The 15,144-nt window shown below is 35.9% G+C and overlaps 2 protein-coding genes across 3 annotated transcripts in view; one reads left to right on the top strand and one right to left on the bottom strand.

The window, feature by feature from the left end:
• pbx3a (pre-B-cell leukemia homeobox 3a) overlaps window positions 1-10,925 on the bottom strand; it is a 48,523-nt gene extending 37,598 nt beyond the window's left edge. For both annotated transcript variants that reach the window (XM_079872843.1, XM_079872844.1), the window contains exons 1-2: window positions 10,191-10,925; window positions 9,314-9,387 (exon numbers count right to left, since the gene is read on the bottom strand). In XM_079872843.1, the coding sequence (XP_079728969.1) occupies window positions 9,314-9,387; window positions 10,191-10,366 (250 nt within the window). In that variant the 5' untranslated portion in view covers window positions 10,367-10,925. The remainder of the gene's footprint in view (window positions 1-9,313; window positions 9,388-10,190) is intronic.
• Window positions 10,926-13,392: 2,467 nt separating this feature from the next.
• The window catches only part of mapkap1 (MAPK associated protein 1), a 36,422-nt gene continuing 34,670 nt past the window's right edge, over window positions 13,393-15,144 (top strand). Inside the window, exon 1 of the mRNA XM_079872846.1 lies at window positions 13,393-13,581. The gene's annotated coding sequence lies outside the window, so the exon portion shown is untranslated. The remainder of the gene's footprint in view (window positions 13,582-15,144) is intronic.

Raw genomic sequence — 15,144 nt, 5'->3', positions numbered from 1 at the left:
TATCTGTCTGTCTGTCTATCTATCTATCTATCTATCTATCTGTTTGTCTGTCTATCGTCTGTCTGTCTGTCATCTAACCTCCAATGACCTCCAAAATATCTTACAAAGCCAGTCATGTCTAGTAGTCTATGTCGAGTAAAATATTAAGTACCACATGACATCAGCTCCTACTTATAGGCTGGACAATAATTTATAACACCTGAATAATGACATTAAAATCTCAATAGCCTTTGAACTATTGCTTTTTCGGTTGTTCTGGGAGGTGGCTGGGTTTTATCCAAATTTCATCTGAGACAGTTGTGCTTTTAAACAACCAAAATGAGAAACCAAATGTTTGCCCTTTACGTTGTTGTGCGATCCAAATGTCCTCCGACCATATTTTACAATATCTCCAGTACAATACAATACAATCGCCCTTTGAATGGGTGGCCGAGAGTGAATATACATTGATCACTGTAATCTATCATATCACAGTCCAACTAAAGGACATATTAGAGCAAGAATACATTCACATCTTGTTGGTCTGATGACAGCGTTGGCGACGGCACACACTTCATCATGTTAAGATGTGTAAGCGTGAGTGTGAGCAGACGGGATGTTTCAGTGGGAGCAGCTGCGGCGTCCGGCCACTGCGAGTCGGTCACTCCGAGTTGTCAGGTCTGATAAACGAGAGCCGAGCTGTTCAATTTCACATTTCGTCCTCGTCATATCCAGAGCTCGGTGATCATGCGCCACTGACCCGCGGAGGGCGGGCAGGAGGATATTGATAAAACAATTATCTGCCCGCCGCTCATTTGATTTTCTATTTCAATTACCGCCAGCGAGGACGGGAACGGGGAGGATTGCACTATTGATTTCTTTCCCCCTCCCGTGACAGGAGAGTGCGAGACTCCTTCACGGGCTTTGATGACACCGCAGACGTGTAATAACATGCTGTCCGGTGTCCTTGCGTTGTTTTTAACTCTCACTTGTTGCAATTATGTGTTTGGAGGAGAAAAGAAATGAATGTGTTAAGGCAAGACAAAACCACTGGTCAATTTTGAGATTTTGGGCTATTTTGCTTCCATAATATTAGACTAGTGGAAAGAAAACATCCAGAATACATTCATTATTACACTTTATGCATTTGAGTCTGTAGATTTCAATTACGATACATTGTCGAAATATATGAAGAGTTCAGATGCAAAAGCCTCTAAGTGCCATCTGAAATTTTCTTCTAAAATTAGCATTTTTATCAAGCCCGTATATTTAGGTTCAGTAATTTCACTTTAATGACAATTAATAGGTCATTTTCTTTGCCATTAAAGTGAAATAACTGAACATAAACATACAAGCTAGATAAAAATGATCATTCTAGAAGAAAATATCAGATGGCACTTAGAGGCTTTTGCATCTGAACTATAGTCAATACATGCCACTTCAACAGCTTTACATACGCCACGCCAAACTAGAGTTTTATTCCTATCTACCTGTATATTGTCTAGATTTTTTACAGTGGGGTTTGTTAATATATCATTGTGTGACCCGATCCGTAGTGTGGTGTGACCCCAGACAGTCGTGTAGTGTGAGAAGAACAGCGATCCCACGACTGTGAAAATCGTACAGTGTGTATCCGACATTAGTTGTATTTCATCATGTTATAGCAGCACATCTCAGTTAAAAGTCCCTTGAACATTCATCTACTGTATCTGAGCACGTCCACCGTGAGATTCCCAGGAGGCTCATATTGACACGACTGATAGACAGTCATAAACCAAACCTGCTAAACAGAGATAGGCTATAAAAGAGATCTGATGATAAAAGACCAGGGAAAAGAGAAGTGCACTGTGGGAAAATCAAGTCCAGTGCAAAGAATTGACGAGCTCTTCCTTTTAACAAAACCTGGGTGATAAATCATCAATCATATCCATATACACAATATCGACACACTGACAGCATGTAGCGTAAAGTCTTTTATGCATGTACGGCTTTAAATGTCTACAAATGTTTACAAATCCATTGAAGTGAACTGGAATTGAAGGAAAGCAGAACTCGAACACAATCCCACATCAAGACTCTTGGTTATCAGAAAATGAAGAAACTTTAAAAGAGAAATACTTTTTTTTAAATCGCAAATGAATTTATAAATCAAATCCAAATTGTGCATTATTTGTAATTAGCATAAAACTCAACAATCACAAAGATTTGTAAGCATTTTTTATGTCTTTAAAGTTGTCCATACGTAAATGGGTTTACATGCAATACAATTACAAATACAATTTGTTGATGTTTTATGATGTTTTGTCTATCCAAACGTATGCAAATGTACGTGTGCTAGAATGAATGCTAATGAGATTACATGAACAAACATATTGCATTACAGAATATAGTTTTAGGCCGTTGTGCTTTGCAGCAAGTTTTAAGCTTTCATTTGTTGTCTTATTTTCACCTCACCTCAGAAAAATGAAGTATACCAACTTCCAAAACTGTTATGAATAAAATATTAGTTTCTTCTCCTCTATAGCAAATGAGGGTTTCTTGCCTTGTTAAGGCAGAGAAAAGGCTGATTAAATTTTCATTTCGCTGCAGTCTTTTTGCACCACACTTTCTGCTGTGAAATATCCGATGAAGTTGAACGGTGGACGTGGGTCATGTGTATCCGTCCTACAGAGAGGAAACTACATGTCTGTGACTTCTAGACTGATTATATTTCTGATCATATACTGATCATACACACTGAAACTTTATTTTAACAGAGTGTATATTTACACTAAGTGCAAACCCGCCTCATTGGCAGAGGCTATTTACACTAACTCCACCCACTGACGTCTGGTTGGGCCAGACAGAATAACGAAAGACGCTGGATTGTCAGTAGTGTATAGGGGAAAGGCGAGTAACAAACAATTTTGACGCAAATCGACCCGAGTTCGAATCTGCCTTTTGCCGAACTCGCTCTACTCTCTTTTCCCATCACACATCAGATCGGAAAGGCATTCATTTTCAATAAAAATGAAGAAAATATGGTAAATAAAGTGTCTAATGTGTGTTTAATAATAAAGTGTTTAGGATTAGGGGTGTAGGAAGGGCTTTATTGTCCCATTTAACAATTTTAATAATAATCATTTACACTCTGTTATTATTGCATACTGTTTAATGAACAACAACAACATTTGGTAATAACACAGATTTTTTTTTTTTTTTTTTTTATTATTGGAAGAGCACGAATAAATGTCTCTAAATGACTGATATCATTGAAAAAGGTATTGCGGAAATGACCTCTTTCTATGTGACATCACCAGACTCTGTAAACAAACAAACAAAAAAGTCAGGGGAGTGGCCAGTGATTATTTTTTAGCCAATCAGAAAGCATCTCTGCCTGTCAATCATTGCTGACGTGTCTTTGGAGGGCGTCACCCAGCTGGCTACAAATGACTGCACATATAAGCTGTATGAAATTATTATATATATAGATTCACTTTTAGATTCATAGATACATAGATTCGCATTTTGGGAATGGGAATAGATTCATTTTTTGCAATTGTAAAGAGACAACAGAAACAGAAAACGTCAATTCTGTACTATTGTACAATTCTGAATTTTTTTTTTTTTTTAAATAAAGTGACTGCATGCTAGCTAATTTGTTATTGTATAGAAAATGCCAGACTTATCCTATTTTCTTCAAAAAAGTTAAAAAGAAAAGTGACACCAAAAAAAATCCACATTGTCACTTTATACTAATTTCCATGTGATCAAGGTCACTTATTCATGGATATAAGATAAAAGTTTAATTTTGCAAGATTCAAAGTTGTCAAAAGTGTCCCTAATTTAAAAATCACCAATATCGAACTTTACCAATATTAACTTTTTCTTCAAGATTGGCAGAGTATAGCCAAACATAATAGCACTACTTTTTTCAATAAGTTTTAAATCACAAAGAATGGCCCAGTAAGATTTAATATGAAGGATTTTCTTTAAAGTTTGAATATTATTTCTACCATGCACCTGGAATAAAATGGAGAACACACCTGCGTTGCCATGAATGAAAAATGCACGTACGCAACTTCCCGATGCATGATAAAAAGAGGAAACGGCCTTGTGTGAAAGTCACAGACATGACGGCTTGATCAGCCCGACCTGTGTTATATTTTCTCTCTATGGAATATACGACCCTTCCCTCCCAGGCTTGTGGAAAAATTATGGATGACTGCAGATCAAAAATGGCACTCATATCGCATGCATGTCACAGGGGAAATGTAAAATATTAAAATAGACGCGGTGGGGGATGGGGGGGGGGGGGGTTTGCAGCATTTACTTTGGGGAAATGAAAAATGAATGCAGTGATACTTTAGCTCAGTTAAGTTAACCTGTCGAGAGTGCAAGTGCTGACACACCGAAATCAGTGTCACATCTGTCAGGTGGTCTCGACAACAGACTGTCAAACATTCCCTTTACTTCATACATTTTGCTTGATGTCTTTTAATATTGGTGTTTAGATGATGTTTAGTGGATGTATGAAGTCAGTTCTCATTGCAAAACAGGATTTTCTTCCTCAGTATTCAGTTCAAATATCTAAACATTATCTAGATACATTTACCGTACTTGAGACACAAAATGACTGAAGATATGAAGTCTTGTTTTCTGAAAAATGTATCAAAATTAAGAAAGTTTATACTTAAAACAATATAATATATCTGCAAATGAGGTAAGAAAAATAAACATGACTATTTTTCTTACCCCACTAACAGATTTTTTGTCACTTAATTTACTTTTTTTTTTTGGTAACACTTTACAATAAGTTTCATTAGTTACCTTAGTTAACATGAACTAAGAATGAACAATACTTCTACAGTGTTTATTAATCTTAGTTAATATTCATTTCAACATTTACTAATACGTTTTTAAAATCAAAGGTTGTATTTGTTAACATTAGTTCATGCACTGTGAACTAACATGAACAAACAATGAACAGCTGGATTTTTATTAACTAACATTAATACAGATTAATAAATACTGTAACAAATGTATTGCTCATTGTTAGTTCATGTTAGATAATACATTGACTAATGTTAGCTAATGAACCTTATTGTAAAGTGGTACAGATTTGTTTAGGCTTAATATCTTAAAGGGGTGGTATAATGCCCTTTTCACAAGATGTAAAATAAGTCTTTGATGTCCCCAGAGTGTGCATGTGAAGTTTTAGCTCAAAATACCCCACAGATATTTTTATATAGCATGTTAAAATTTCAATTTTTTGAGGGTGAGCAAAAATGCACCGTTTTGTTTCTGTCCCTTTAAATGCAAATGAGCTGCTGCTCCCGGCACAGGGGGCGGAGCTTCAACAGTGTCATTTTACCTCACACACACATGCACTGAACATTTCAAAAACTTTGAGCCTTTTATGTTCAAACCGGATTCAGACAATGATGGAGAGACTGAAGAAGAAGTGACAACATGTAGAAGCAACAGGACATTTCTGAATGGTTAGTTGATGAATTTATGTAGCTTATGTGTAGTTATCTTCTAGTCATTGATTAGCATATTCTGTCTTGATAATCTAAATCGTGTTCAGGGGGCGGGGTTTATGTAAATTCTAGGAATGTTGTGTAGTCTCTACCAGCCGTTTGTTGTAGTCCTTAAAAAGCGATTTCTTTAAAAGCAAATATCTCCCTTTGCTTTGAACTTTAAGCATTGTAACTTTGCAGATGTTGTTTATGCTCAAACAGCAACATTACACACTAACTAAAGCTAGAAAAGTGAAATCATAATCAACCACCCCTTTAATTTAGCTTCTCAAGTAAATGTATCTTGATTTAAGATTTTTGCACTGGAAGACAAGACAAAAATACAGAGGAAGAAAGTTCACACACAGAAAAGCACTGTCACTGGGGTGGTATCTTTCCAAAAGGTACCTTATTTACTCCGAAAAGGTATTAGTATATCAGTATAATACTTAAATTGAACACATTAGTACCATTTGAAAGGGTATCACCCTAATGACAGCTTTTGTGCCTTCTCTCTGAGTGCAGGTAAAGTTCATCATATTATTAACTATTCCACTAACGCTGGAATAGTTCATTGGTTTTTTTTGTTTGTTCGTTGCTATTTTTCTTCATAAAAGGCAATGCTCTGGCTGAAGGCTTTTGGCTTCGCGATCACTACACTCACAGAGCACATTTTCTCAAGAAATGTACATTATGCTTTTAGTCCTATACGCCGACATAGAAGTACATAAGCAGGGAAGAAACGCCGGGGATTTAAATCAATTATGCTCAATTCTCGTGTCCATTTTCCAAGCCACTGATCCGTGCCGCCCGTCTCTGACAGTCCTCCGCTGCCTACAGGGTAAGCAAGCTGAACACAACCCGCCTGGGCCGAGAGAGTGTAATGATCCACCCACCACAGTCAAGCACATCTTAACCAGCGAAGCCCAGTTAATTGCACTCTATAGTGACGGCGAACAGGAACAGCTGCGAATGCATGGGGAATGTGTGTGCATAAACACAGGTATGACTGACAGATTCAGGTGCACATATTCATGATCATATTTAGGTAACTTTTTAGTCATGTTAATGGTTTTCTGATTTTTTAGAATGACAGAGCACTTCATAATGCCAATATACTAGAAATATTGAAATAGTGATTGAATGGTGTTACATGATACATGATAAGTGTTGAAGAGAGGTTCCCAGCTAAAAGAAAACATTCACAGATCTGGCAAATTTTTCTCAAATTTATGAACAAACGTTCTTATAATACTTTATTTTACAGTGTCCTTGTTACATGACATGTACAGTAATAACAGTAAATTATGCATAATTACATGCAACCAACCCTTAACCAAATCCTAATCCTACCCTAACCCTATAGTAATATTACTCAGTACTTAAATATATAATTACACTGTAACAATGACACCTTAAAATAAAGGGTAACCAACGTTCTTCAGCTAATAGAACATTATGTTTCCTTATCATTCACATAACCAAGAAAAAGCTTCTACGTGTACAAACAGATACATTACAAGGAAAACTTTAAGAAGAAAACATGAGTTTAAACTGAATGTGGGACCTGATCAACATCTAGAAATCAGAATATCATAGATATCCGGCCAGCAACCACCCAGATCGCCTTGCAACCTATTAGCAATGCTAACAACCATATAGCATCACCCTGGAAAGTTAAGCTTGTGAAAGCTAAGCTAAGAAAATGCTAAAATCTACTGCTTTATCATTCATAAACCTCTATCACACCACTTTCTGCATGACTATTATCTCTATCGCTAACACAACAGCCAGAATGAGATGTATTTAACTTTCGCTATATTTTTTTATTGCCCAAATAGAGAAATAATATTCAGCCTGATTTATTTCCCTCATTAGCTCTGTCGGATTGCGTCAATACTAAAATGCCCCCAGTAGACTTCAGAAGTGCTTACTTAATATAAAGCACGCCTGTAAATCAACCTAATGAATCAAATGCAATTGCTTTGCTTTACTTAAAGCTGACAATTGATTTTGCAGATTGAGAGATGCATATTTATACAAATATGCATGCACTGCAAAACTTGCGTTTGAGAAAATATTCAGTGTTGAAAGGGGGGTTGCTCACTACTATGGCAATGTCAGAGTGTTTACTGCGCTGGCACTGAACCGCTGTCATGACTAAGGAATGTTTTGTGCTACTTTTACACAACCAATTTCCCCACACAGTTTACCAAAGAATTTCCATGACTTCCAAGGTATTTGTGATTACTGGATATGGATTTTTAATTATTTCATGCATTACACGTACAAAGAAACATCAAGCCAATTAAATATTGTAAAGCTGAGCATATAAAATATCACTATTTGATGGTTTCTGGACTGATTTTACTCATTTCCATAACTGTGCCACGCTGCAGAACCTGATTTCACCAAGTACAACATGTTCCTGGATCGACATCTTTGTTGATCCTGGAACAACATTCCATTAAACCAATCAGATTTGAGGGACAAGTTTAGGGTTTATGTCAAGTTTAGGCTTGTTATGTTAGGTTATGTGAATATGAAAAAAAAAATGAACAAAAAATTAAAATTTCAGATTTACAAAACAACATTAGTCTACTAAACACATTTTTTTTTTTGGTTCAGCCTAAAAAAATCAATATAAAAGTAGGACACATGTAAAGCAAAATATAGAAATATGTAAATCAAATTGTAAAAATGCAATTAAAAGTTTACATAAAGTATCATAAAACCATTTAAAGGTAGTATGACAGACCTAAAGAAAAACGGTATAGTGATGACTAAACATCATTTGTGAGGATGTATTAATTGTATTAATTTTATTAATTTGAAAGGATTATTAATAAACAAATATACTTAATGAATGATTAAATTACTCAACCATAAAGAGTTAGAATAAATGTTTCCGAATAAATTAGTCTGAACTAATCGGTTGAATGAATGATTCAATGCCCACTTATTGTATAGTCACTTGTTTCGTTCCCGATAAAATCAATGTTTTTAAACAAGTCGGTTGAATGAATGATTCAATGATTGCAATGATCCGAATGTAAAGACCGCAGTTACCATAACACAAATAAAACCCAAGATCAGAAATTTAAATACCATACAAAAATAAGTTTAAGGACTATGAAAATTTCTAAATAATAAAGCAGACATTGTAAAACAAAATCATTAACACAATGATTGGGCAGACATGTTTTGGTCCTGGGACTTCCACAGAAGATATATGTACTTTTTTAAAAAAGACCACTTCTATTATCGATTGCTATCAGGATGTGAGGAGATTTTCAACCAGCATTACAAAAAGCGTTTATGAAAAACATTGCCTACCCTCCCTTTAAAATATAAACGTATCTCAGCATAATCTGAACCTCTCATAATAACATGTTGGGCTAAAAATAGGGGGAATTCATTGCATATTCAAAGCTAATTATCAAAGCCTCTACTGAGATGCACATGTTTAAATGTCTGTGTTTCTGCATGCTTACATCAATGAGTAACATTAAAAACAACTCCAGACCTCTTCTTGCATGCAGTGCTCTGTTTACACGCAATCAAACAGTCTTTTTCCTGAAGAATAGCCTACTGAAGATATCAACCACACCATTACAAAATACACCGTCAGAAAACGTCACGGACGCAGCTCATTTCCACTCTGGTAAGGAAGCATCTGTCAGTGTAAAAAGCACTATTGTCTGTAATAAACGTGAGCTTCCGTAGGACTGGTGCTGGCTATTGTGAGTTGAACAGCGGTGTGTATTGAAGAGCACCATGCGTGCAGGTGTATTATGGCAGCGTATTGTGTGGGGCATAAAGGAGCGCTTTACCTGTTTTCTCTTTGATTTCACAGAGCACGCTGAATAGAGCCGGTTTCATTCTGTGACAGTTCAGCCCATGCTTTCTATCAAAGAAAAACACAAGTTATTTAGAAGATCTTATCATCCACACATGCAGGTAACATTGTACTTGCCATTAAAAATCTAATGTGCTTCTAAATATGTTTGCACCTCACAGCTTCAAGCAAGTTCCAAGTTTCTCATTAGGAAACCAACATCAAATATTATTATGTTTCATGCGGCATGTGCATTTATAAAGAGTACTTTTAATTAATTGTTGTAAGGGAAGAGGCTTATATAAAACCAGACTGTTGTGGTTAAATCACCTGTGATGTAAATGTATTATGGTGCATTGATCTGTGAGAAGTCTGCAACAAATGAAACTGTATCTTCATATCCTACATCGTTAATATGATTAAACACCAAACAACTTGGTACAGAAGACACATAACTGATTTAATGCTTTGTCCAGTTTGTTCTGAAAACTGATTATTTTTCATAAATGTCAGGTCGGGGTAAGTTGTCACGTAAGTTTTAATTTTAATTTTCTGTGGGCTATATATATATAGGCTGTTTAATGACAGATTGTGACAACTTCCCCCATCGCGTGACAACATGCCCCGCTATAGGATGTGTGGCGGACGTGTTCAATTAATTGTATCTTTTTATCCCTAGCCAACAGCAATGAATATTTTAGTGCCCATGTTTGTCTTCAGGACTGTGGAAATTGACACGATGATAAATATTCACTGCATGGAGTAAAAAGTGTGACATGCGGAGCTGGTTGCAAGTAGGCTAGACGTTATTGTTGTTATTATTAAAGTGTATTAACATGCCCAGCAATGTAAAGTGCCCTTGTAAAACTAACTTTGCTTGAGCCTCGTCCAGGCTCTGGTCGGTGATGGTCATGATCTGATGCAGAATGTCTCCGATGTCCTGCTTGTTTCTCGCGTCTGCTCCATCATGAGGCACCGGCAGAGCCACCGGGAGTCCGGTGAGGGTCACGCCGCCCAGGGTGTGCATCAGATGACTCTGCTCCTCCATCCTCAGGCTCAAATGCCTTTAGTTATTTTTTTATTTTTTTATTCCACAAGATAGAGATTTGGTGCTGTCCTGGATAAATCAGCTACATTAAAATGATGGATGCGTAAAAGTCCCGAGTTCGCGAAAAACAAAAAGTGCTTTAATAAAATGCTCCTCTGATTTCCAGTATGAGAAACAGTCTATGCACTTTGATGCTTTGCTTGTTCATCGTTTGCCTCGCTCTATAGTTACACACTATTATTCCATCCAGTCCAGAGGCAGCTTCTGCAAAACTTCAGAAAAATCCACCTCTTATTTGATTTCCGTCCTCGAGTGCATCAAAAGAAAATAAATGAGAATATGAAATAAAAATGTGATAAATATAAGTTGCAATAAACCCTTGGCGTCCCAGTGTTCTTTCTTCCTCCTGCTGAGCTGTTGAATAATACAGACAGGTTGTTAAATGCACATTCTCTTGTGGATGATCTACAGCAGATGTAATGGGTTGTGAGAATATCCGTGTGGATTGCTGTGTGTGTCTCGTGCACAGCAGCTCCTCCTGATGATGATGATGATGATGAAGATGATGTAGCCAGTGTTGCACAACAGCGTGCGGACTGTCGGCTCCGCCCACCCGGGGCTCGCGCTCACAACTGCACAATTAAATAAATCATATATATATATATATATATATATATATATATATATATATATATATATATATATATATATATATATATATATATATATATGTGTGTGTGTGTGTGTGTGTGTGTGTGTGTATGTGTGTGTGTATATAGGCTATATATAATAAACAGCTAAGAAAAACAACATAAGCAGATAAATTCATTAAAATTTTTGAAAAATCTAATTATCTCAAATTATGCTTCAATAAATTATCTTAATCAATATGACTGTATAAATTAGCTAAGGTTAAACCAATATCTTTTTATAGGTCTGTTCAGATCTGATCAGTAACAGTAACTATTGCACATTTACATTTTTTATAATGTTTGTCCATGAATCAAATAATTTGATTTCTTCATTATCCTCCTCATCATCAATATCAAAAAAAAAAAAACCAAAAAAAAAAACAAACATTATCTTTATAAACAAATCCAAAATAAATTAGTAATTAATTTAATATAAATGTATATACTCAACAAAAATAGGACAAACAAAAAAACAAATAAATAATTTAAATGTTTTTTTAAAAGCATGTCATTTACATCAGATTTTATTCAAGTTAAATATAATTTACTGATTGAATCAAGCTGATTACAACAGGCATTATCAGTATACTCACAATATGTTATAGCACAACAACATAGAATATTATATATATACACACACACACACATACAGTATACACTTAAGATACAAATGAACAGTCAAGTCAAGTCATCGTCATTTATATAGCGCTTTTAACAATGTAGATTGTTTCAAAGCAGCTTTACAGAGATAAACGTATAATTTAAGGTAACAGATTGTTTTGGCTTTATAGTGGTTCTTTAATAAAGTTATTTTCCAGCTAAAGTCAGTTTTGATTGATTCGCTTCCGTCACAACGATCATTTGTTATTAAATTAGGGGCCGCTAAGATATATAGAATATATATAGAGAATTTATACCCCCCCCCCCCCCCCCCCCAATTATATAATGTAAAATACACAATACAACCCAAGCACATACACACGACTCTCGCAACAAGTACACAAGTGATTATGAACAGTGGGTTGGATCATGTGCTGAATTAGTCTATGGTGTGAGTTCAAGTCAGCTGAATGAAGCCAGTGAATATGGATAACTATAAGGTGCAGTATATGTGTGAGACTGAAAAGGTGCAGTGCTGAAGAATAGCTGAATGTGGGAGATCAAGAGCTCTCTTAGGGGAAGAAGCTGTCAGATAGTCGTCTAATGCTCCGCATGCCTGATGGTAGCAGTGAGAAGTTGAAGAGCCCATGGCTCGAGTGGATGATGATTCTCTGAGCTTTCCTCACACACCGCCTGCATGGTGTGTGTGTCCGGGACGGAGGGAAGCTCATCTCCAGCGGTGTCTCAGGCTGTCTGCAACACCCTCTGCAGGGCTTGAAGCTGCTGTGTTCTGTGTTCTCGTCTCCTGAAGTCCATCACAATCTCTTTGGTCTGGCTGATGTTGAGGAGAGGTTATGCTCTTGGCAGCAGCGTGTGAAAGACTGATCCTGGTTTCTCCCAAGGTTTTTTTCTCCTTTCCTTCACCTGATGGAGTTTGGGTTCCTTGCCTCATGGCTTGCTTAGTTGGGAACACAATTTTTAGCAATATTATTGTTCTGACTGCACTGATGAGAACTGAACTGAGCTGGACGACGACATCATTGAAATCATGACATCATTTTGTGCAGATAGACTGCTTTATAGATGAAATGAACTAATTTAATAATTGACGATCTTACAAAGGAACTGAATCAACACTGAACTGACTAAAGCCAAACAACAGCCGAAATGCATCATTTTAATGTTATCACTGTAAAGCTGCCTTGAAACAATCTGTATTGTATAAAGCACTATAGAAATGAAGGTGACTTGACTAGGCTGTGAATTGATAATGCTGTTTATGAATAGTTTTGATCAAATAAGATGTAGCCTACTATTGACACTATTCCTTGCAAAATCACATTGTACTGAATTAATATGGAGGAGGCTAGTGCACTTATTATGTAATTAATGAAAAAATAAGACTATCATTTAGCATCAGATCATAAAATACAATTCAGTATAGCAAAACATATAAATAAAATCTCTTTCTGTTTATTTAACAGACTATGGAAATGTTTTGCATCATTGGATCTATCTATCTATCTATCTATCTATCTATCTATCTATCTATCTATCTATCTATCTATCTATCTATCTATCTATCTATCTATCTATCTATCTATCTATCTATCTATCTATCTATCTATCTATCTATCTATCTATCTACTTTCTCTTAGCCTCGATTGGCCGCATGTCTTGTCGATCTTTGGCTCTAGAGGGTGTTTCCCAGAGTGATGTACTTCCGGTATGAGGGGTAAACCCGCAGGAAGTAGCTTACAGGACCACCAACACAGGAACAACAGAGTAAACAACAGACACGTTTATTCTGTTTTTGGGACGATATCTCCACAAGTATGAAATGAGACAGTACAGTCAGTCCCTCGCTCAGACGGTGTGGCGTGTCGGGGATGTTTCCAGCCGCTGTTATAGGCATGAATGAAGGTAATGATGAGGTGATGTTTGAGGCTTATCGAGCAGATTAGCACGAGCATTAGCAGGGCCTGACTAGCGCGTTCAGTCAGCTGTTACTTACATCTGTTTTATCAGCAGTATTGTTCTAATATAATCTTATTCTTATCAGACAGCAACGTGAGTACAATTGTGATCAGTTCCCTTTTATAACGAACACAATTAATGCGGTTAGAAATAAGAATGTGTTAGCTTTCTGGCTAGTTAGCATTTTAGCTCCATCAGTTCTCATTTTGTTTACAATGAATGATTTTAAAAACATTTGAACATGTAGTGTAGTTATTTAGCACGGTTGTCCCTGCCTGTGTCATAGTCTGGTTCAGAGGTTTGTTGTTTGGGTTTCTGGTGACATGAGAGATCTTGACAGCTTGTGTCTACAATCTGCATGTACTTTACTGTGTGTTTATATCATCAACATCCACGTAAGAACAAGACTAGATCCTGGAAGACCGGTTTATCACTTATACCTGTGTATATTCCTCGTGATTTTTGTCCCAATTGGTCTTTTTATCTTTTTTAACATGCAATTTGGTGTCGATGTTGTTATTTATATGGCCAAAAAGTAGGATGCAGTTCTGATACCTTGTAATGTAAATCAATAACGTTATTATAACCATATATAGTAGACTACTTGCGTAAAATGCAATATCAGTTGTCATATCTCCCAGTCTTATTTAAGATGATATTTAAATGCTGAGTTTTATGATCAAAGGTCTGTAGTTTTTACTTTGGGGGTCAAAACATATAATGCAATGCAATACAATTATGACTGAGAGAAGAACAAATAAACATCTGATGGATCATATTTGATACTCATATTTGAATGTGATTTTTCAACAAAACAAAAAAAAGATGTTTGGATAATCAAGTAAAGTTACTTTATTGTTACATTTACCTTATAACAATCAGATTTCACAGCATAACAAGCTGACATGGGACGTTTTTGCAAGTAAAGACTATCATCGGAAGTCTTGTAGATCGCGTACAACAGGAATTTCAGGAAAGTTTTGATCATTTTGGTAATTTAGAGGCCTTAGTTATTCATGTATATCAAATATGATACAGTAAGCTATATAGGTTAAATCTTACTTAAAGAGATAGTTCACCCAAAATTGTAAATTCTGTCATCATTTACTCACCCTCAACTTGTTCCAAATCTGTATGAATTTCTTTCTCCTGCTGAACACAAAAGAAGATATTTTGAAGAATGATTGTTGATGGACCCCATTGACTTATAGTATTTTCCCCCCCTATACTATGGAAGTCAGTGGGGACAAATGTTTGGTTAACCATATTCTTCAACATAATTTTGGTAACACTTTACAATAAGGTTCATTAGTTAACTACCTTAGTTAACATGATTTAAGAATGAACATTTATTAACTATTAATTTCAATATTTACTAATGCGTTATTAAAATCAAAGGTTGTATTTGTTAACGTTAGTTAATGCACTGTGAACTAACATGAACAAACAATGAACAGCTGTATTTTTATTAACTAACATTAACAAAGATTAATAAATAGGCTACTGTAA

The sequence above is a fragment of the Squalius cephalus genome, assembly GCF_949319135.1.
Source record: "Squalius cephalus genome assembly, chromosome: 5".
NCBI lineage: Eukaryota > Metazoa > Chordata > Actinopteri > Cypriniformes > Leuciscidae > Squalius > Squalius cephalus.
Note: the sequence above shows the minus strand (reverse complement) of the source record. Positions and strands in the feature narration are given on the sequence as shown.